Source organism: Sus scrofa, chromosome 12 (genome assembly GCF_000003025.6).
Source record: "Sus scrofa isolate TJ Tabasco breed Duroc chromosome 12, Sscrofa11.1, whole genome shotgun sequence".
Classification (NCBI taxonomy): Eukaryota; Metazoa; Chordata; class Mammalia; order Artiodactyla; family Suidae; genus Sus; species Sus scrofa.
In genome coordinates this window covers 5357743-5381366 of record NC_010454.4, presented here as the reverse complement: position 1 = coordinate 5381366, position 23624 = coordinate 5357743, and the positions used below count along the sequence as shown (strand labels likewise).

At 51.0% G+C, this 23624-nt stretch overlaps 3 protein-coding genes across 6 annotated transcripts in view; 2 read left to right on the top strand and 1 right to left on the bottom strand.

Moving 5' to 3' along the window:
* The window catches only part of SRP68 (signal recognition particle 68), a 34138-nt gene extending 21125 nt beyond the window's left edge, over positions 1 to 13013 (bottom strand). The window contains exons 1-6 of the mRNA XM_005653867.3: positions 12808 to 13013; positions 10889 to 10955; positions 7208 to 7321; positions 1934 to 2129; positions 937 to 1019; positions 357 to 466 (exon numbers count right to left, since the gene is read on the bottom strand). Coding sequence (XP_005653924.2) covers positions 357 to 466; positions 937 to 1019; positions 1934 to 2129; positions 7208 to 7321; positions 10889 to 10955; positions 12808 to 12979 — 742 coding nt within the window. The 5' untranslated portion in view covers positions 12980 to 13013. The remainder of the gene's footprint in view (positions 1 to 356; positions 467 to 936; positions 1020 to 1933; positions 2130 to 7207; positions 7322 to 10888; positions 10956 to 12807) is intronic.
* Positions 16971 to 21135, top strand: GALR2 (galanin receptor 2). Its single transcript, XM_021066605.1, is given in 3 exon segments — positions 16971 to 18776; positions 20239 to 20815; positions 20818 to 21135. Coding segments are annotated over 3 exon segments (1158 nt in total). The 5' UTR covers positions 16971 to 18408; the 3' UTR covers positions 21031 to 21135.
* The window catches only part of ZACN (zinc activated ion channel), a 4999-nt gene continuing 2572 nt past the window's right edge, over positions 21198 to 23624 (top strand). Inside the window, exons 1-5 of one of the 4 annotated variants that reach the window (XM_021066603.1) lie at positions 21198 to 21359; positions 22768 to 22823; positions 22902 to 23026; positions 23163 to 23207; positions 23352 to 23458. In XM_021066603.1, coding sequence (XP_020922262.1) covers positions 21214 to 21359; positions 22768 to 22823; positions 22902 to 23026; positions 23163 to 23207; positions 23352 to 23458 — 479 coding nt within the window. In that variant the 5' untranslated portion in view covers positions 21198 to 21213. Of the gene's footprint in view, positions 21360 to 22153; positions 22526 to 22767; positions 22824 to 22901; positions 23027 to 23162; positions 23208 to 23351; positions 23459 to 23624 lie in introns of those variants that run through there. The other 3 variants (XM_021066604.1, XM_003357965.4, XM_021066602.1) reach the window with 3 other exon arrangements.

Below are 23624 nucleotides of genomic sequence, written 5' to 3'. Positions count from 1 at the left end.
GAAAAGAGAGAGAGAGAGATTGCACGGAAAACCCTCAGTGGTCTTATCTGTTCTCTTGAGAACCACCAGCTTCAACTCCGAGCTCGTCCCCCTCTACCGGCACACTGCAAGGAGTCCCCGGTCCTGGCACAAAGCTCCTGGCGAGAACAGGAGACGGCAGGGCCGGAACAGAAGCCAGGGAGCCGCCTCCTGGATTTTGAGCAGGACAGACTCCAACAACTCTACTTTTTTCATCAACCAAAACCCAGACCAAAGATGGACGCGAGGGAAAGGACAGAAAGTTCAAGCAACTGTCTGGGTTCTCTGGGATGAACCCCTCGCAGGCCCCCCGCGACAGCCAGCGCAGCCCCGCTCACCGATGTTGTACGCGCAGTAGCGGATGTTGGGGGAGATCTCCTCCACCCGCTGGTTGTAGAGCACGGCCTGCTCCTCTGTGAAAGCACTGGCCAGCTTCTCGTAGATAGTTCTGCAGGGGAGAAACACCAGGAGTCAGGCAGCCTTACTTTAAGAAAATAAACTCTTAAAGTTCTGTCGTGGCTCAGCAGAAACAAATCCAACTGGGAACCACGAGGTTGCTGGTTTGATCCCTGGCCTCACTCAGTGGGTTAAAGATCCGGCGTTGCTGTGAGCTGTGGTGTAGGTCGCAGATCTGACCCCTAGCCTGGGAACCTCCACAGGCCATGGGTGTGCCCCCCCCAAAAAAAAGAAGAAAATAAACTCACAGGGAATGTAGCTACTAAAAACCAAACATGGGCTTTCAAGCCCTTCCTTCAGAACTGGCATACTCTGGGGCTTCAAGAGAATAGTCAACTTTTCTCAAGAGAAGAAAACAACAAAACTGTGTAACTTTCACAGAAAAAAAACTCATTAGCTGATCTGCAGCTTGAATATGACTATCATCAAAACTGGTCACAGCCTCTGGACCAGAGGACTTACTTGCATTTGTTAAAAGCCTCAATGGCAGCTTTCCATTCCTGATGTTCAAACCGCAGCATTCCTGAGAGGTAAGCCGTGTAAGCCTGTAAGGCGACGGGAAAAGAGAAACTGCTTCAGCCCCTGAGAACCACTGCGACAGCCCAATCTCCTGCTTCCAACTGATATCAAAAGTATAGAGCTATTCAGATTGATTCTAAAAGAAAAAAATTTATTTCACTAATAAGATGTGACACATAAATAACTGATGGTTCACTTACTTCCCGAGAGAGAGCTTCCAAATAAAAAGAATGTGTTTTCTTCATTTCACCTAATAACTACCTTCTGGGTTATAACATAAGCATCGAAAGTTGAATACAGGTGTTCCCCTATGGCTAAATGGGTTAAGGATCCAGTGTTGTCACTGCTGTAGCTCAGGTCACTACTGTGGCAAAGGTTCAATCCTTGGCCTGGGAATTTCCACATGCCACAGACATGGCCAAGAAAAAAGGTGACTACAAACATGATATATCCGGAATTCCCATCATGGTGCAGCAGAAATGAATCCGACTAGGAACCATGAGGTTGCGGGTTCCATCCCTGGCCTCGCTCAGTGGGTTCAGGATCTGGCGTTGCTGTGATCTGTGATGTAGGTTGCAGACGCGGCTCGGATCCTGTGTTGCTGTGGCTGTGGCGTAGGCTGGGGGCTACAGCTCTGATTGGACCTCTAGCCTGGGAACCTCCATGTGCCTCGAGTGTGGCCCTAGAAAGGCCAAAGGAAAAAAAAAAAAAAAAAAAAAAAGGAGCATCGGCTGTCTTCAAAGTTAAAGCTAACTGTTAAAAACCAAGAACTCAAAACTAAAAACAACTTCACCTTTTAAAGGCAAGATGAGACTTTTTCCTCTCCTGTAAGAAGAAACTGTAAGAAACTGTAAAGAAACTGTTCTGTTCAACCCTTTTTTTTTCTTTAGGCCCTGTCTCCAATCTCCACAATAAAGCAAAGCTGATGTAAGACACTAACCTGAGCCTCCAGCTTGGTCTTGGCGTCCACACGATTGCTCTCACACAAGCGTTCCAACTCCTCGGCATGCTTCACGGCTTTGCGGAGGCGAGACAGTAAGTGGAACCGTTTTCGGGGTTCAGTGTTGGCTTCCTGCTTGAGCTGCATGGCGTAGCTCCAGGCTCTCTCAGCATCCATCAGAACCAGAAGCAAATATCTAAAGCAGAGACAGAACACACCAACTGAACAGCAAAGGCCAGGAGCACGGGACTCAGATATCCTCTGAGGTGCAAGTTTCAGCCCCTCAAATTTTCTCTCCGCCCCCCCCCCACTTTCCTCCTCAGAGCTGCTCTTCCCTCAGTATGAACCTCAACTCCCAAGTCAACACCTGATAGGTTTTTTTTTTTGTTGCTTTTTAGGGCCACTCTGGTGGCATATGGAGGTTCCCAAGCTAGATCAGAGCTACAGCTGCCGGCCTACACCACAGCCACAGCAACGCAGGATCCTTAACCCACTGCGCGAGGCCAGGAATCGAACCCGAAACCTCATGGTTCCCAGTTGGATTTGTTTCCACTGTGCCACAATGGGAACTCCCAGCACCTGATAGGTTTCTAACCATCTACCAGACACATCTCGTTGAAAAGCCTCCCCAAACATGGCAAACCCAGACCTACCCCTCCCAAACAGAGCAGATAGAGGCCGTCCAGACACACAATCTGGCCTCATCTTCGAATCCTACCTCCTTCATCCCAGTCCAGCTAGAAACCAAGTCCTTAAGAGGCAATAAAGAAATACACGCGTGTGTATACTTTTTTTTTTGGCCAAGCTCACACCGTGTAGAAATTCTTAGGCCGGGGATCGACCTGCACCACAGCTCCAAGCCCACAGCAGTGACGACATCAGATCCTTAACCTACTGAGTCAGCAGGGAATTTCTGTGCATAATTTTTTTATTTTTATTTATTTTGCTTTTTAGGGCTGCGCCCCTTGGCATATGGAGGTTCCCAGGCTAGGGGTCGAATTGGAGCTGTAGCTGCCGGCCTACACCACAGCAATGACAGATCCGAGACTCAGCAACCTACACCACAGCTCAGAGCAATGCCAGATTCTTAACCCACTGAGCAAGGCCAGGGATCGAACCTATGTCCTCATGGATACTGGTCAGATTCGTTTCTGCTGAGCCGCAATGGAAACTCCCTGCGTATGCTTTTTTAAATTGAAGTATAACTAGGGTTCCCTTTGTGGGTCATGGGTAACAAATCTGACTAGGATACATGAGGACGTGTGTTTGATCCCTAGCCTCGCTCACTGGGTTAAGGATCTGACATTACCGTGGCTGTGGTGTAGGTCGGAAGCTACAGCTCCAATTTGACTCCTAGCTGGGAACCTCCATATGCTGCAGGTGCAGCCCTAAAAAGACAAATTAATTAAATAAATAAATAAATTGAAGTATAACTGACTTAATACATTACATCGGTTTCAGGTTTACCACAAAGAGATTCAATACTTGGACACATTACAAAATGCTCATAGTAAGTCTAGTTACAGTCTGTCACTACACTATGGTGTTACAATATAGCTGACTATACCCCCTGTGCTGTCCACTGGAGCCCTGTGAAGGATTCACCACTTTATAAATGGAAGTCTGTGCCTCTGAATCCCCTTCTGCTATCTCATCCACCCTTCCCACTGCCCCCCTCCCCGCTAGCAACCACCAGCTCTTCTCTCTGTGTCTGTTCCCCTTTGACGGTTCCTTTGCTTTTTAGGTTCCACGTGTAAGTGATATCATACAGTGTTTGTCTTTCTCTAATTTCACTTGGCATAAGACTCTCTAGGAGTTCCCCTTGTGGCTTAGGGAAACCAATCCAACTAGTAACCATGAGGAAACGGGTTCAATCCCTAGCCTCGCTCAGTGGGTTGGGGATCTGGTGTTGCCATGAGCTGTGGTGTAGGTCACAGATGTGTCTTGGATCCTGTGTTGCTGCAGCTACAGTCCTAGCCTGGGAACCTCCACAAGCCTCGGTTGCAGCCGCTCCCCCCGCAACAAACCAAAAAAAAGGGCATAATACTCTCTAGGTCTAGCCAGGCCGTTGTAAACAGCAAAACTCTGTTCTTCTATATAACTGAATTATACACATCTTATAATATAAAACATGTATATGGCCTGATCTTGCTTCTAAAAGGTGAAGTTGGAGTTCCCGTTGTGGCGCAGTAGAAACGAATCCAACCAGGAACCATGAGGTTGCAGGTTCGATCCCTGGCCTTGCTCAGTGGGTTAAAGATCCAGCGTTGCCGTGAGCTGTGGTGTAGGTTGCAGACGCGGCTCGGATCTGCTGTTGCTGTGGCTGTGGTGTAGGCTGGCAGGAACAGCTTAGACCAGACCCCTAGCCTGGGAACCTCCATATGCTGCGAGTGCAGCCCTAAAATGGATAAAAAAGACAAAAAAAAAAAAAAGTGAATTTGGTATCTCGTTTTTATTTTTGGGCTCTTGGTTTTTTTTCTTTTTCTTTTCAGGGCCATGCCACTGCACATGGAAGTTCCGGGGCTAGTTGTTGAATCGGAGCTGCAGCTGCCACCCTACTCCAAAACTCAGCACAACGCCACATCCTTAACCCATTGAGCAAGGCCAAGGATCAAACCCACATCCTCAAGGATACCAGTCAGGTTCACTACCAATGAGCCTCAACGGGAACTCTGCGGTCTTGGTTTTTTATACACATAAAACCTCGGTTATCACTGAGGTTGCTTCCATATCTTAGTTATGGTAAACAACGCTGCAATATTTACTAGTGTGCATACACCTTTTCTAATTAGTGTTTTTGTTTTTCAGATAAATACCCGGAAGTGGAATTGATGAGTCATACAGTTGCTTTTAATTTTGGGGAGACCCTCCATACCACCTTCCACTGTGGCTGCACCGATTTACAGGCCCACCAACAGCACCAGGGACCGCTTCTCTCCACACCCTCATCAACACTTGCCACTTCTTGTCTTTTTGGTGACGGCGATCGCGATCCTGACAGGTGTGAGGGGACGTGTCGTGGTTTCCATGTGCACTGCCCTGACAACCAGTGACGGAGAGCATCTTCTCAGGTGCCTGCTGGTCATCTGTATGTCTTCCTTGGAAGAAACTACTCTTCAGACCTTCTGCCCATCTTTTTTGGCCGCTCCAAGGCATGTGGAGCTGCCGCCCAGGGGTCAGATCTGAGCCACAGTTGTGAACTAAGCCACAGTTGCGGCAATGCCTGGATCCTTAAACCACTGTGCCAGGCCAGGATCCAACCTGCGTCCCAGCGCTCCCAAGACGCTGCTGATCCGATTGTGCCACAGAGGGAACTCCTTCTGTCCATTTTTAAAACAAATTGTTTTTTGATATTGAGTTGTATGAGGTTCTTTATATATTTTGGATGTTAACTCGTCAGACGTCATTTGGAAATGACTTCTCCCACTCAATAGGTTTCCATTTGTTGGTCATTTCTTTCACTGTGCAGAGAGGCAGTGTGTTGATGGGGTTAAGCAGGCAGCTCTAGAGCATGGACTAGAACCAGCGTTACGAGCTGTGTGACTTTGGGCAAAACACCCATCTTTCTGGGTTTCACTCTTCCACGTAGTAATGCACATAACACACTTATAGACCAGTGGCTAGAACTTCCTGTCATGTAAGTTAACTACTTCATTATCATCAAAACCACTGCCTTCATCAATCTTCCTTTAACTGCAGCTTAATCTTGCCTCACTTTTTTTTTGCTTTTTAGGGCCGTGCCCACAGCATATGGAGGATCCCAGGCTAGGGGCTGAATTGGAGCTGTAGCTGCCAGCCTACACCACAGTCACAGCAACGCGGGATCCGAGACGAGTCTGCGACCTACACCACAGCTCACGGCAACGCCAGATCCTTAACCCACTGAGCAAGGCCAGGGATCAAACCCGCATCCTCACGGATCCTCGTAATGAACCTCGGGTTCATTCGTTGCTGAGCTACGAAGGGAACTCCCGTGCCTCACTTTTTTAACAGACTTCCCAACCCATCTCATCAGATGACCGCGTGAGATTTGACGACATCTCCTCTACATCCACCATGGTCCACATGCTCCAGAACGGACTGCAGCTCATACTCCGAGAGCTCTGAGCCTCTGCTGCCTGAGCCGCAGCAACAAGTGCCCAGCATCACAGTTCCTGCAGTGTATTCAAAACCACCACACGGAGTTCCCATCGAGGTGCAGCGGAAACGAATCCAACTAGGAACCATGAGGTTTCGGGTTTGATCCCTGGCCTCGCTCAGTGGGTTAAGGACCTGGCGTTGCCGTGAGCTGTGGTGTAGGCCGGCGGCTGCAGCTCCAATTCGACCCCTAGCCTGGGAACCTCCACATGCTGTGGGTGCAGCCCTCAAAGGACAAAAGATAAACAAACAACACCACGTGTGCCTTCTCCTGACACAGAATTTCTTTTCCGCTCACAAATCTTCAAAGGTCCGGCCTCCTCCATGCAGGCTTCCTGGCTTCCCATCAAGAACCCCCAAACTAACTTCTCCCTTCCAAGACTGCAGAATGAGAAGTTATCTTGGAGAGTTCGTTGTGCTGTACTTGATGGACATCTTTGAAGAGTATCACAGTCAAAGAGGTTCAATGATGATGCCTCCCCAACTCTCCTACATGCAACATGGCTCAGGCCACATACCAGACCAGGGGGCAGCAAACTTTTTTGTAAAGGGCCCAACGGTAAATATCTTAGCCTTTCTAGGCCATATGGTCTGTGTCAAACAACCACTCTGCTACATGTAGCACAAAAGCAGCTGAATAAATACCTAAATAAATGGTGGGGCTGGGTTCCAATAAAACTTTATTTACAAAAAACAGGTGGCAGGAAGACCAATCTGGCCCAGAGGTCAAAGTTTGAGGAACTGACCTATAGACTGTTAATACATGTCACTGGACAGAGTAATCCTTCAGCAAATGTTAAGCATGAACGCAGTCGGCACTGAAAAACAAAGCTCTTCTGTGATAATTTACAGACAGGATGTACTCACTTAAGGAAGCACTTAGACACTGAAATCTGCATTCTACAAACCTACCAATAACCCATTAGATTCTGATCACTGACTTCCACATGTGCTGCTCCCTCACCGAACCTCTCCAAGCCTCAGTTTCCTCATCTTATATAGCAAGGAATAGTAAAGATGCTTATGCCAGAGCTGATACGAGAATCCCATGAAATAACAAGAGGGTCTGACACAATACCTGGCAGCCTGTAATTATTCAGTAAGTGTACTCAGCAGTGAACCCTGAGCAGTTCATACCTGTTATCAGTCAGAAGATCCTCGGTTACTTTTTTCCCTGTGAACTTGTGTCTGTTCCCCATCTTGAAGTTGAGTGTTTTCCGAAGACGTCTTTGTCTCCGGGAACAGTAGCCTCTGTAAGAAATCATAAACAAAAATCATTCAGCCAAACTGAAAGCAGCTGCAATAACAAATTCCGTGATGAGGTAAGGTCAAAAGTCTGGGGTAATCTGGAGTTCCTACTGTGCTTCAGGGGTAATGAACCCAACTAGTATCCATGAGGACGCAGGTTCAATCCCTGGTCTTGCTCAGTGGACTGAGGATCCGGCGCTGCCATGAGCTAAGGTGCAGATTGCAGAGGCGGCTTGGATCCTGTGTGGCTGTGGCTGTGGCGTAGGCCAGCAGCTGTAGCTCCAATTCAACCCCTAGCCTGGGAACCTCCATGTGCCACGGGTGCATCCCTAAAAAACAAAACAAAAATTTAGCACAAATTTTCTGGCAATATGGACACATTCATCATGATCATTAAAAATGTTCATGCTGGGAGTTTCCATTGTGGCTTGGCAGGTTATGAATCCAACTAGTACCCAGGTGGACGTGGGTTTGATCCTTGGCCTCACTCAGTGGTTTAAGGATCTGGTGTTGCCATGAGGTGCAGTGCAGGTCACAGACACAGCTTGGATTCTGTGTTGCTGTGGTGTAGGCTGGCAGGTGCAGTTCCAATATGACCCCTGGCCTGGGAACTTTCATGGATGCAGGTGCAGCCCTAGAAAGAGGAAAAAAAAAATGTTAATTCTCCTGTAGTTCCCACTGTGGCTCAGTGGGTTAAGGAACCCATGTTGTCTCTGCAGTGGCACAGGTTGGATCCATGGCCCAGTGCAGTGAGTTAAGGATCTGGCATTATCATAGCTGTGGCATAGGTCATAGCTACGGCTTGGATTCGCTCCCTGGCCTGAGAGCTTCCATATGTTGCAGGTGCAGCCATTAAAAAAAAAAAAAAAGTTCCCGTCGTGGCGCAGTGGTTAACGAATCCGACTAGGAACCATGAGGTTGCGGGTTCAGTCGCTGCCCTTGCTCAGTGGGTTAATGATCTGGCGTTGCCGTGAGCTGTGGTGTAGGTTGCAGACGCGGCTCGGATCCTGCGTTGCTGTGGCTCTGGCGTAGGCCGGTGGCTACAGCTCCGATTGGACCCCTAGCCTGGGAACGTCCATATGCGGAGGGAGCGGCCCAAAGAAATAGCAAAAAGACAAAAAAAAAAGTTCATACTCCCTGAACTGACAGTCTACTTCATTTTTTTTGTATTTTTAGGGCCATACCTGTGGCATATGCAGGTTCCCAGGCTAGGGGTCAAATCGGAGCCAAAACTGCTGGCCTGCACCACACCTACAGCAACACGGGATCTGAGCTGCATCTTCGACCTATACACCATAGCTCATGGCAATGCCAGATCCTTAACCCACAGAGCGAGACCAGGGATCGAACCCGAGTCCTCATAGCTACTAGCTCATTTCTGCTGTGCCATGACAGGAACTCCAACAGTCTACTTCTATAATACTCTATGCTAAAGAAATAATCAGGAGTTCCCATCATGGCGCAGAGGCAACAAATCCAACTAGGAACCATGAAGTTGTGGGTTTGATCTCTGGCCTTGCTCGGTGGGTTAAGGATCTGGCATTGCTGTGAGCTGTGGTGTACGTTGCAGACTCAGCTCGGATCCCGCGTTGCTGTGGCTGTAGTGTAGGCCGGCAGCTATAGCTCTGATTCAACCCCTAGCCTGGGAACCTCCATATGCCGCAGGTTCGGCCCCAGAAAGAACAAAACAAACAAACGAAAAAACCATATGTTGGTGTTCCACCATGGTGAAGGGGCTTAGGTTTCTGACTGCAGCGGCTCAGATCACGGTGGAAGTGTAGGTTCAATCCCCCGCCCAGCAGAGTGGGTTAAAGGATCTGGCTTTGCTATAGCCTGGGAACTTCCATAGGCCACAGATGCGGCCATAAAATGAAAAAAAAAAAAATATATATATATATATATATATGATTTATTTATTTGTGTGGCCACATCTGCAGCATACAGAAGTTCCCAGGATGGAACCCAAGCCACCCTTTAACACTGTACTGGGCCGGGGATCCAAGCCACTGCAGTCAGATTCTTAACCCACCATGCCACAGTGGGAACTGGGAACATTTTTATAGATATGGAGAAACACAACCCATATAATGTTTGCAGAAAAAGTGGGATACAAAGTTGTAAACATAATACCAGCAAACTGGGAAGATCAAAAAAATATTCAGTAGGCACACATATACAAATACATTTCTGTACTAAATAACATAAAAATGGACTAAAGGGTACACATCAAACTCATTTTTATGTTCTCTATATTTTACCACCAGAATACTAATTAAAAATGCAATATTGAAGAAAATAACAACAACAAAACCCCAAAATCGGAGACAACCAAAAGCCAATGAATTGGGGAACAGAATGCAGACTGTGGTTCATCCCTGCAATGAAACAGTACCGAGCAATAGGTTAAGTAAGAGAATCTAGACACAAGATTATTCTCATTGCTCCGTGGTATTCTCTCATGTGTTAACAATCCAAACAGGAAACTGGCCAAATGCCCAGCAACAGTATAGTGGAAAATAAACCACAGGACAGTCACATGGGAGAACAACATAGAGCAGTGAGGATAAAATACAACCATACGGAAGAATTTCAAACATAGTACTGAAGGGAGAAAAAAGAAAAACAACCAGATAGTGAAAGCCTCTATCTACAATATAGAAATAGTTGGATATTTCTGCTTTCAAAGTACTGAACTGTATTATATATTAAGTATCTACTCAATGTTCTTCTTTTTTTTTTGGCTGCGCTGATGGCACATGAAGTTCCCAGGCCAGGAACTGAACCCAAGACGCAGCTGCCACCCACATCACTGCTACAGCAAAGCCAGATCCTTAACCCAACCTCACCAGGCCAAGGAATCGAAGCTCTGCCTCCACAGAGACAAGACCAGATCCTTAACCCATTATGCCACAGCGGGAACTCCTGTATTCAATTTTTTGAGTCATATTAAAAGTGGTTTTCAACTTGAAAGCTATTATAAGTCTACCAATAAATTATGATAGCACATAAATTCCTCTTATATGATGCTTAAAATACTGAAAATCTGAATTTAACCAAGAATCCATAATGTGGTTAAGTTAAAAAAAAAAAAGATTACCATAACTGCTTGTTATCTCCAGCAGAAGTGTCTGCAATGTATGTGCAATGCCCTGAGGCAAAATGGATAAAAAGATTGGGTCCTTCTAAATTTGAAAATTAAGTATCTTTTTAGGGCCACACTCATGGCATATGGAGGTTCCCAGGCTAGGGGTTGAATCGGAGCTGTAGCCGCCAGCCTACACCCGAGCCGCGTCTGCAACCTATACCACAGCTCACAGCAACGCCGGATCCTTAAGCCATTGAGCAAGGCCAGGGATGGAACCCACAACCTCATGGTTCCTAGTAGGATTTGTTTCCACTGCACCATGACGGGAACTCCAGAAAATTAAGTATCATTTTGAGGATTCAATATAACAGCTTGCCTTTCTAGGTATACTTCCTGATACAGCAGGGTAAACAGGATATTAACAAAAACAGCCCAAGTCTGAAAATGCCACAGTGACTTCTATACATCCTGCACGTGATACTGACCTGTACCTCTGAAAATCTCCATGCCGTAAACCATGCTGCTGCTGGGATTCCTTGATAATCTGAAGAACTAGAGTCAGGATTAAGGAAAAGCTCACAATGGCAAGAATCCAAATAAATCACATTAGTCTGTTAGTGCCGGGAGCTCACATCTGTATCAAATCACAGCACATGAAACATTTCTGAAACCCTTAGTACCTTCACTTGTGAAATCTCTAAGAACCATTTTCAACAGCTAATTTTCTTTATTTTTTTGGTCTTTTTAGGGACGAACCCATGGCATATGAAGGTTCCCAGGGTAGGGGTTGAATCGGAGGTGTAGCTCCCGGCCTACGCCACAGCCACAACAATGCGGGATCCCAGCTACATCTGCGACCTACACCACAGCTCACGGCAACACCAGATCCTTAACCCACTGAGTGAGGCTGGGGATCAAACCCACGTCCTCATGGATACCAGTCGGGTTTGTTAACCACTGAGCCACGATGGGAACTCCTTTAATGATTTTTATTTTTTCCATTTTAGCTGGTTTACACCAACAGCTATTCTGTCATACGACAAGGCTAAGCAAGGAGAAAAGCTGATTGCTTGAACTGCTACTACTTCAAACTAAAAAAGGGGGGGGTGCATTATTGGCCACTGAGGATTAATGAAACCCAACAACTTAATAGTTGCTGGATTCTAAATACTGACTGCATCGGGGTGGTTCCCAATGTTTTACACCTGGACCCAGGATTTTACTCATTCAAGCTGATTCAGGTTATAAATGACACGGACTATACCTCTATTTGCATAATGTCCCACACCTGCCAAATCTGACTTTCCTTAGCAGCTGCGACACTGCCTGTGGCCATGCTGAGCACAGGCCAACCAAAGGAGGCCACGGTATGCATTGAATACTAGATTTTCCTTTTAAAAGAAAAAGCCCTGACCAAACTTTCCTTTTAAAAAATCTGAAATTACTTTATGTCCCAAACTTAGGAAATCCAATGACCTTTGCCTACAATTTTAGTTTCATTTCAAAGTCTCCTCGATGCTTCTCTATAGGTGTATTTTCAAGTACTGAACAATAAAAGGACTATTTTCAGTCACTGATGTGACAAGGAGATAGAAGGTTTGCAGCAAAATCAAGGCATTCTAACTGAAGTATATACTACCAGTTCAAAAAGCAAAACTCCAATTCCCCAAAAGATGTCAAGCCATATGTGTAATTTCAGAAATTCACCTACAATTTCTTAACCATTTATCCACTTCAAAAAGCCACAAATCAGACGCATAAGCACTTAATTGTGACACACTCTGATAAAACCAGAAACCAATTCCTCCAGCTCATCTCAATGACTCTCACCAAGATAAAACGCCTACAGACCTATCAAGAAAGCTATCCAAGTACTGCTAGAAATCTACGATGATTTATATTCAAAATGGGCAATACGCTTTTCCTCAGAACAGTCAGCCTTTGCTTCCACTTCCAGAGCATCAAACTGTAACTTTCATTATCCACTCTCCGACGGTTGTCAGACAGAAGCATTAAGACAAAAAGGCCAAGACTGCAGTTTCCTCTGCCCAGCGCAGTGACCCAAGGTGCCAAGCCAGTAGTTCACCAGGGTGGCCACAGTGTCAGCCCTGTCACCAGTCCTCCACCTGGACAACTGCAGGAAAACTGCAGAAAACTGCTCAAGATTCCAGTGCCACCTGAAAGAAGAGGAAATTCCCCAGACTAGAAGGCAAAGGAGATGCGAGAAAAAGCCAGTCGAAACACAGACCCTAGAACCCTAGGTGTCAAAAAAATAGGGGCGAGAGTAACTACAGCCCTCGGCCTCTCCTGCCCAGGGTGCGCCGGGACCCGCCGCATCTCCCGCCCCCGACCCGCCAGAACGACACGTAGTCATTACGAGTTAGGCCCAATTACTGTAGGATACTCTCCAAACTCAGGCTATCCCCGAATTCTTTGTTTGCCTTCGACCCGGCTGAAGGCCGTTCATTTTCCTTATTTTCCTCTCCTCCGGCACCGCGTCCACCACCGCTACTGCCACCACCGCCGCCGCCGCTGCTGCCGCCTCCGCCTCCAGGAACCTGTTTCTCAGCAGCCATCTTGCCCCCGCGCCGCAGAGCAGGCTGGGATAGAGGAGGCGGGACGACCCGGGAAGGAGAGAGCGGGACAGGCGCGGACGGGCTGATGGGATAGCGGCGGACTCCGCCGCCGCCCGTCCTGCCCTCAGGCAGCGGCCACTTGTTGGAGTGCGCCTGCGCATGGGCTCCGATTCCCATGCTCCATTGGCGGCGGGCTAGGCTGCTGGGTCCGGAGGCGCAGGCAGGCCGTAGCTTCTGACGTCTTCTGGTGACCATCCCATTTCCCGTCCACCAAGGGTGGAGGGAGGACCGAGGGATGGCCTCCCAATTCCTACATCCCTGCATGGGGGATCCGGCTCCCGTTCTGCGCACAAAGGAAGGCAGTTGGCTAAGACATTTGATTTCTGGAGTGTCTCCCTCCCCGGGCACTTGGGAGATGGGGTTCCCACCCTTCCGCACTAACTACTCCTCAGTACTCCTCCCGAGAGGGAACCGCCTCTGTCTGCGCCTTCCTCTGGAGCTGACCACAATGCAGGAGCTTTCTCAAGCAAATGGGGAGCTGTACCCTTCCCTGGAAGCAACCCAGTGACACTCAAGGGATAAACAAAATGTCTTCTATCTGTACAATGGAATACTAATTCAGCCTTAAAAAGGAAGGAAATTCTACACGTGCTACAACACGTTTGAAGCTTGAAAATATTGTGCTAACTAAGCCGGTTACAAAAAAGGGTAATATTCTATTTATGTGAGGTATCTATAATGTAGTTAAATTCATAGGAAGTAGAATAGTTGTTGCCAGTTTGATCCCTGGCCTTGCTCAGTGGGTTAAGGATGCGCCGTTGCCATGAGCTGTGGTATAGTTCACAGACACAGCTCAGATCTAGCCTAGCTGTGGCTGTGGTGTAGGCCCTAGCCTGGGAACCTCCATGTGCCACGGGTGCGGCCCTAAAAAGACAAAAATAAATAAATAAATGTCCATCAACAAATGTAGGGATAAATAGAATGGCACGTCATACAATGGAATCTTACTTGGCCATAGAAAGGAGTAAAGGGGAGTTCCCGTCGTGGTGCAGTGGTTAACGAATCCGACTAGGAACCATGAGGTTGCGGGTTCGGTCCCTGCCCTTGCTCAGTGGGTTAACGATCCGGCGTTGCCGTGAGCTGTGGTGTAGGTTGCAGACGCGGCTCGGATCCCGCGTTGCTGTGGCTCTGGCGTAGGCCGGTGGCTACAGCTCAGATTCAACCCCTAGCCTGGGAACCTCCATATGCCGCAGGAGCGGCCCAAGAAATAGCAACAACAAAAGACAAAAAGACAAAAAAAAAAAAAAAAAAAAAAAGAAAGGAGTAAAGTACTAATACATGCTGCATGTGGTGAATCTCTAAAACATTATACTAAATGAGAAAAGCCATGGAGTTCCCTTGCATTCAGCAGGCTAAGGACCTGGATTTGTCCCTGCAGTGGCTCAGGTTGCTGCTGTGCCAAGGGTTAGATCCCCGGCCTAGGAAATTCCACATGCCCTGGGCATGGCCAAAGAAAAGAAAAGAAAGAGGCCACAGATAAAGGTCACATATTGTTTGCTTCCACTTATATACAGTGTCCAGAATAGGCCAGTCTATAGAGACAGAGTGGTTGCCTAGGGTTAGGGGTGGGAGGTGGGTTTCTTTCGGCAGGAACAAAAATGCCCTAATTGTGGCGAACTTCCGTGATGGCCTGGTGAATTAGGGATCTGGTGTTGTCACTACTGTGGCTCTGGTCACTGCTGTGACCTGGGCTCCACAGCTGACCCAAGAACTTTGCGTGCCACAGGCATGGCCAAAAACTAACTAAAATTGATTATGGTGTTGGCTATGAGTATACTAAAAACCAAATGAACACTTTGTATAGGTAAATTTTACACTATGTGAATTATATATATATATATAATTTTTTTTGTCTTTTTGCATTTTCTAGGGCCACACCCGAGGCATATGGAGGTTCCCAGGCTAGGGGTCAAATTGGAGCTGTAGCCACCCACCGATGCCAGAGCCACAGTAACGCCAGACCCGAGCCACATCTTCAACCTACACCACATCTCATGGCAACACCCGATCCTTAACCCACTGAGCAAGGCCAGGGATCAAACCCACAACCTCATGGTTCCTAGTCGGATTCGTTAGCCTCTGAGCCACGACAGGAACTCCGTGAATTACATTTTAATAATGCTCTTTTTTCATCTTTTTTTTTTTTTAAGGGCCACACCCATGGCATATGGAGGCTTCCCAGGCTAGGGGTTGAATCAGAGATGTAGCCACCTGCCTACACCACAGCCACAGCAATGCGGGATATGAGCCACCTCTATGACCTACACCACAGCTCATGGCAATGCCCGACCCTTAGCCCACTGATCGAGGCCAGGGATCAAACCCGCAACCTCTTGATTACTAGCTGTGTTCATTAACTACTGAGCCATGAGAGGAACCCCAATAATGCTTTCTTTAAAAAGAGTAAGTCAGGGAGTTCCTGTCGTGGCTCAGCAGTTAACAAACCAGACTAGGATCCATGAGAATGTGGGTTCAATCCCTGGCCTCGCTCAGTGGGTTAAGGATCTGGCGTTGCCTTGAGCTGTGGTGTAGGTCGAAGATGTGTCCAGGATCCCGCATTGCTGTGGCGTAGGGCAGTGGCTGTAGCTCCCATCTGACCCCTAGCCTGGGAATCCCCGTATGCCCCAGGTGTGACCCTAAAATAGCAACAACAAAAGAAAAAGTCAGATCATCTTGGTTCTATAGTCAAAACTCCGCAGTGGCTCCTCTTTCTACTCAGACTAGAAGCCTTCCTTACAATGGAAAAAAGTCCTATCTGCTGTGCCTCTCACCTCCTTTCCAGTCCATGTCCTTCACTCAACTTAAACCATACCACCCTCCTTGCTTAGGGACCTGGGCAGAACCCTCCTCTTAGAGCCTTTGCACTGGCTCTTTTGTTTTCTTTTTCTCGTGCTTTTGTCTTTTTTTAGGGCCGCACCAATGGCATATGGAGGTTCCCAGGCTAGGGGTCGAATCAGAGCTACAGCTGCCAGCCTACGCCACAGCCACAGCCACGTGGGATCCAAGCTGCATCTGCAACCTACACCACAGCTCATGGCAACACCGGATCCTTAATCCACTGAGCAAGGCTAGGGATCGAACCTGCAACCTCATGGATGCTAGTCAGGTTTGTTAACCACTGATCCCCGACAGGAATTGCACTGGCTCTTCTATCTGGAATGCACTTCCCCTAAATATTTGCTAGGCTAGCTCCCTCACCTCCTTCAAGTGTTTGCTCAGATGTCACCTTCCTAAGGTCAAATGCCACCTTCCTAAACACCCTATTTTAAGGTGCACCATCACTACTGCTCCGGTACTTCCAATTCCCTCACCTGATCCACTTTTCCTGATAGTACTTATCAACTTGTAATCGACTAATAACTGACTTGCGTTGTATTTATTGTCTGTCTCCCCTGCTAGAAAGGAAGTTCATGGAGGGCCTTGATCTTTGTAGAGCTTGCTGTACGAGGAGCCGGGAAGGAGCGGGTGCTTAATAAGTGTGTACTGAATGTACACATCTCACAAACAGGAACATTATCTTACTATTCAGTGAAGAAGTAGGCAGGGCAGAGGTGTGAATAGGATTCGCTATCAAGAGGAGTAGGTGGCTGGGCTCCTAGGCTGGGACCCTGGGGGGTGGGGGGAAGTGAAAAAAATGTTTTTGACTTGGACCCAAGGAACAAGACAGGGAAAGGTGAAGCAGAGGTCAAGCTACAGAAGGCGGTGATTTTCAAGCCCAGTTTTATTTTATTTATTTTGTATTTTTTGTTTTTTTTTTTGTCTTTTCTAGGACCGCTTCCCATGGCATGTGGAGGTTCCCAGGCTAGGGGTCTAATCGGAGCTGTAGCCACCGGCCTACACCAGAGCCACAGCAACACCAAATCCAAGCCGCATCTGCCACCTACACCATAGCTCCACCATAGCTCACGGCAACGCCGGATCAGTTAACCCACTGAGCTAGGCCAGGGATCGATCCCGCAACCTCATGGCTCCTAGTCAGATTCGTTAACCACTGAGCTACGACGGGAACTCCTCAAGCCCGGTTTTAAAATCCTATAACGGTAATGATTCCAGGTCACAAACGTTTCATGCCTCATACCTCAAAATCAGAAACAAATATTTAAGTTTTATTGCAACCTAAACACCCCCCTGACCATCTAGGAAAATGCTGCCGACCCCTGAACTCTGCTGTCTCGAGTTTCCCTAAAGTTCCCCCTTTGGGATATCTGAATAGGGGAAGGAGAAAAAGAAAGAGAAAAAGAACTTGGTTCGTTCGGATTCTACCAAGTGGCTTCAGGTCTCTCTCATAGATCTCACTCCATTCTGACCAGAGCCTCTTAGACGGGGTTATAAACTCCTAAGGTAACACTGTGGAAAGTGAGACACCAAGAACAGGGCCTGACGCACAGCAGAGGCTCAATAAAATTTTACTGGATTGAGGACTTCCCGTCGTGGCTTAGTGGTTAATGAATCCAACTAGGATCCGTGAAGATGTGGGTTCGATCCCTGGCCTCGCTCCGTGGGCTGAGGATCCCGCATTGCCTTGCAGTGAAGCCGCATCTCTGATTAGACGTGGGAGCCTCCATGTGCCGCAGGTGCGGCCCTAAAAAGACAATTTTATTGGATTGAACTGGAGCGGGTAATGGCTCAGTGGAGAAGAGGAGGGAATGAAATGAGTCTAAGCACATTCCCTCAGAAACCTTCCTCCACCCTCCTTCCCCACCGCTGTCCTTGGGGTTCTTGCAGTTAGAGCTGGGAAGAGGCGAGGAGCACATGGCAGGGCCGTCCCACTCGTGGGTCCCAGAAAACCTCCGCCCCCCATCTTCCTCCGCATCTAGTACCCCCTCACCCCCTCGCTTTAGAGGTCCCCTGGACCTAGCCTGCCCTCCCGGTTGCAGGGCAGCGCCAAGGGTGCCGGGGTAGGCGCGCTCGCCGCAGGGCCGCGCACACTCGGGGCCCGAGGGTCATCGGTCCCTCCGCCACTCTGGCGTCTGCCCGGCTGGAAAGTCAGTCCGCGGCTCAGCCCGGCGCAACCCGGGCCCGGAGGCTGGAGCGCGCCGACGGCTCAGGGGGCCGGGGAGCCCGCCCGAACGCAGCCCTCCGTCCTCGGGGTGGGCGGCCTGTGCGGTGGCCCGGGCGCGCCGGGGCCCCGGCAGAGCCCTTCCCCCAGCGCAGCGGGCCGCCAGGGGGATCGTCCCCCCCTTCGGCTGCTCGCTCCTCCCCCTGACCCCAGCGCACCCCCTTCTCCTGCCCCAACCGCAGCGAGCCTCGCTTCGCCTGCAGCTCCGCCGAGTCGCGCTGGGCGCTGCAGCGGTTGAAGCCGCCGGAGCTGCGCGCTCGCGGGGACCTGACGGCCGCCGGAGCCCGGGAAGCCTCGGTGCGGCGGCACCATGAATGGCTCGGGTGACCTGGACACCGAGGACTCGAGCGAGGCGGGCGGCGGGGGCAGCTGGCAGCCCGAGGCGGTCATCGTGCCCATGCTGTTTGCCCTCATCTTCCTCGTGGGCACCGTGGGTAACGCACTGGTGCTGGCGGTGCTGCTGCACGGCGGCCAGGCGGTCAGCACCACCAACCTGTTCATCCTCAACCTGGGCGTGGCTGACCTGTGTTTCGTCGTGTGCTGCGTGCCCTTCCAGGCCACCACCTACACCCTGGAGGGCTGGGTGTTCGGCTCGCTGCTCTGCAAGGCGGTGCACTTCCTCATCTTCCTCACCATGCACGCCAGTAGCTTCACGCTGGCCGCGGTCTCCCTGGACAGGTGAGCAAGCACCCTAGCGGCCCAGGCAGTCAGCGCGCAGCCTGGGCTGGACAAGGGGGCAGGACTGGAGGGCCCGGGAGGGACCCACAGAGCATAGAAAAGAACACTAGGAAGGCAAGGGGACCAGGAAGGAGTAAGAGACAAACAGGCGCGGAGGTGGAGAAAGAGGAATAAGAATAGGGACCTTGGGGAGGTCCCCTGTGGCTCAGCAGGTTGGCGATCTGATATTGTCATTGCTGTGGCTCTGGTCACGGATGCGGCATGGGTTCCACCCCTGGCTCGGGAACTTCTGCGTGCCACAGATTCCGCCAAAAAAATGGGAGATCTTGGTGTCCCTTTCTCAGATGCATTCTCAGGAGCTGCAGGCAGGAGACCTCAGCTCTCCAGTGCCAGCAGGGTCTGACGAAGCACGGTATTTCCTGGCACAAAGTATTTTCAAGCGCTGGATCTCCCTTGAAGCTCAATACCCCCTGTGAGGCTGGGATGGGAGGACTTACTGTGCCGGATTTACAGATGAGATTGAGTTCATAAGTAATTTGCTTAGCGTCGCCCATCCAGTAATCCTGTGTGTGAAGCCAATGGTCTGTCTCCTGGCGTCAAGCTGGGGCGCCTCCACCTTGATCACCTGGAAGCCACCGTTTGTTGGCTCAGCACAGTCGACTCTGGTTTGGACTGCGGAATTTGGGTCCCTCGAAAGAGCCCTCGCCAAAGTCCGAGCAAGCAAGCCAGAGGGTCCCTAGCTCGGTCCCACCCCCTCTGCACCCCACGGACAAGCCTGGCAGCAGGGTCAAGAGAGGAACATGCCCAAGAGTCCCCCACAAAGCTGGAGCTTGGAAGGACACCTGGATGATTCCTGGGAAGGAAATCCCAGTCTGACTTCGGTACCTCCAGGTCCCCTCTGTCCCCACGTCCCCCCACATTCCCTAGTCAGGCAGGGAGGGGAGGCCATATTCCCCATATGCCTCAGTGTATACATACATACACCGAACACAAGCGTGTCGGTTCCGGGAGCGTTTGTGGGACGCAGAGAGTGTTGGCTTCTTTAAGGAATTCCCTTCGAGGTTCCTTGGCTGATGTGTCTACAGGCTGCTAGAGCCTCAGGACACCGGGTCCTATTCTTTTTTTTTTTTTTTTTTTTTTTTTTTGGTGGTATCTTTGTCTGGTTTTGGTATTAGGGTGGTGATGGTGGCATCATACCAGTTTAATCTTCAAGGTGCCCTCCCGGGTGGAGTCTGACTGTGGTCGTAGCTCCGCGCCTTTCTGCTGCCGAGTCCCGCCCCACATCGAGGCAAGGCGGAGAGTGTCCAGAATGCTCCGTGTCGCCCTCCGGGCTTGTGCGGTGTTACTGTGCGCTGGGGACCTTCCTGGAGGGTGGATGTGGAGCTGGAGATGGAGGGGTCCGGCCCAGCCCCTGCGAATCCGCCGGTTCACCCGACGTCTCCCTTTCTGGCCTGACCCGCAGGTATCTGGCCATCCGCTACCCGCTACACTCCCGCGAGCTGCGCACGCCTCGCAACGCGCTGGCGGCCATCGGGTTCATCTGGGGGCTGTCGCTGCTCTTTTCCGGACCGTACCTGAGTTACTACCGCCAGTCGCGGTTAGCCAACCTGACCGTGTGCCACCCGGCGTGGAGCGCGCCCCGCCGCCGCGCCATGGACCTCTGCACCTTTGTCTTCAGCTACCTGCTGCCGGTGCTGGTGCTCAGCCTGACCTCCGCGCGCACCCTGCGCTACCTCTGGCGCGCCGTGGAGCCGGTGGCCGCCGGCTCGGGCGCCCGGCGCGCCAAGCGCAAGGTAACGCGAATGATCAGCATCGTGGCCGCGCTCTTCTGCCTGTGTTGGTTGCCTCACCACGCGCTAATCCTCTGCGTGTGGTTCGGCCGCTTCCCGCTTACCCGCGCCACCTACGCGCTGCGGATCCTCTCGCACCTGGTGTCCTACGCCAACTCCTGCGTCAACCCCATCGTCTACGCTCTCGTCTCCAAGCATTTCCGCAAGGGCTTCCGCAAGATCTGCGCGGGCCTGCTGCGCCGCGCCCCGGCCCGCGGAGAGGCTCGGGCCGCGTGTGCATCGCGGCCCAGCGCACCCAGAACGGCAGCGTGCTGGAGCGCGAGTCCACCCACCTGACGCACGTGAGCGAGGCGGCCGGGCCCTCGGCCCCTCCGCCCGCGCCTCTCAGCGGCCAGTCCGCGAGCCCGACCTCCGGCTCGTGCTGGGGGGAACCGAAAGGCCCCCAAAGGCATCCTGACAGTTGATGTGTCCTGAGGGTACCTTGGGTGTTAAAAGTTTGGAGTCCGAGGTCGTGGGATCGTGGAGGGAGTTTCCTCTGTTAATAAAAGGCGCGAATCATTTCACGTGCAGTGGCGCGCTGTCTCCGCGTATCTCCTGGGCGTGAGGCTCCGTGGTAAGAGGCTCTGGGAGTTCACAGGGACGCCTGGATGCACGGGTGCAAGGTGCTCAGCCGAGTTACACGGAAAGAAGGCAGCCTGCAGGAAGGCAGCAGAGGTCAAATCTGCATAGAAACACCTGAGGCGGGGGAGCCTGGGACGGCGAAGGCTCTCTGCACTTGGCCGCGAAGCGCCAGGTGTGTACAGATCAGCCAACCAGCGCCCGCCAGTGAGCTCCACAGAGGCAGGCAGGGTGTGTGAGTGCGCTCGCTCAAGTTGGTCGACGACACACTTGGACACTCTGTGTGTTCCTAGAAGCATTCGTGTGCTGGCGCTGTGGCCGCTCCGCGTCTGTGCCCAGCTCCCTGGGGCCCCTTGGAGGAGTGCCAGCCAGATCAGTGCGACCCACTTGCAGCCTTGGGGTTTCCTCCCTTTGTGGCAGCTGACTGGGATCTGCTCTCCAAGTGCTCCTTTGATCCCCAGGCTCATCAGTCCTGCTCCAGGGCTCGCAGAAATGGTTCTAAGACACTGCTGAACTGGGGAGGCTGAGACTCCCTTGCAGAGCAGAAATGCCCCAAGGGCTTTGGTCAGGAGCTGGTCTGGGGAGTTCCCTGCTGGTCTAGTGGCTAGGAGTTGGCACTTTCACTGCTGTGGTCTGGGTTCATTCCCTGGTCTCGGCATTGAGATCCCACATTAAGGCACTGCATGCTGTGGCAAGGAAAAAAAAAAAAAGGAGCTAGTCTCTACCTATCCCCAGGTTTGCCCCACTCCTGGAGTTCTTGAGCCAAGGCTTTTTAAAATATGTATTCATTTTGTCTTTTTAAGGCCACACCCGAAACATATGGAGGCTCCCAGGCTGGGGGTTGAATCAGAGCTATGGCTGCTGGCCTGCACCACAGCCACGGCAATGCCAGATCTGAGCCTCCTCTGCAACCTATGCTCATGACAATGCCGGATCCTTAACCCACTGAGCGAGGCCAGGGATTGAACCTGCTTCTTCATGGATCCTAGTCAGACTCATTTCTGCTGAGCCGTGATGAGCACTCCAAGCCAAGGCTTTTTACATGAAATTCATTTGGTGTTTAAAGGAGAGGCAGGAAAACGAAAACTCTCAAAGATGTGCCTCGTTGTTGAGCATAGGGCACTTTGGTAAGGGTGTGGCTATTAGCCAGGTGGGCGCCTGCTGTGGAAACACAGGCTGCACCTGTCCGGATTGGAAGAACCGTATCAGAGAAAGGTGTGTGTGTTGGGGCGGGGAGGGGGGGTCCCATGCTTGCCTGGTTCTCTTGGCCAGCCTTGAATGTGGTAACTGGTTCCAGGTGGTGGAAATGGAACAGGACCGGGAAGCCCAGGCAGGTGCAAGGTGGGTGGGGCTGGGTCCTGGGCTTTGTCTTCGGGTGTTTGTGGAACCTGGGGTGAGGGTGTACCAAGGCCAAGGCTCCAGGGTCGTTGCACAGAACAACAGCTGCTTCCAATCAACAGCCCCATTCCCCAGAGAAGTTACTGGAATAGAGGTTGCAGCTTAGGCGCTGCTGCTCCATCCAGCCCCTTGGTGCAGCTGCTGCTGATGGCTCTGTGGCTTCTGCTCCATCTTGCCTTCCTCAGGCTCAGTACCACTCAACCCTTGACCCAGGTGCACAGCTTCAGCAAACCAGTGGCTGGTAGGTAGAAAGCGTAAGGTCTTGAGCTTCAGGATCTGGGTCCCAGGGCACTGGCTGACCTTGACCTCCATCCCTCAGACCAGCCATTCTTCTTCAACCTCAACTCATCCCGCAACATTCAGGAACCCATCCAGATCCCCAACAACGGAAGCGCGCCCCTGCTTGTGGATGTGCAGGTGTTTGTGTCCAACGTGTTTAACGTGGTAAGTGCCCTCAGGCTGTGGAGGATTCAGGGGCCCCCTGGGGGGGGCGTGGAACAGACCTGGCCCAGCCAGTGCTGGGGTCTCTTGCCTTGTTACATACGCCCACCCTCACAGTGACACACGGCCCCTTCCCCAGGACATTCTGCGCTACACCATGTCCTCCACGCTGCTGCTTCAGCTGGTGAGCACGCATGCTTGGGGGGTCAGTTGAGGGTGGGGAGGGAGAGCCTGGGGGTCTGGCAGAGTACTGGCCTTCATCGACCTGCCCAGCGGGGGCACATGTGTACAGAGAGTGGGAGCCTTAGGAGCATCCTTGTGTCCCCAGTCCTGGCTGGACACTCGCCTGGCCTGGAACTCGCCTGGACCCCGGCATGGCCCAGTCACGCTGCCCTTGGAATCTTTCTGGATGCCAGGACTCACTATCCGGGAGGCGTAAGTGACACGGGGTTCTTGTCCCAGGGAACTGGCCGGGCGTATCCCTCTCTAGTCCCCTTTTAGAGCCAGAAGGTCCTTAGTGAACATTCCCCTCCTGGTGACCCCACCAGACTTTGGGTACGACTGCCGTGCCTCACACGGCCCTATGTTCTGGAACCCCGAG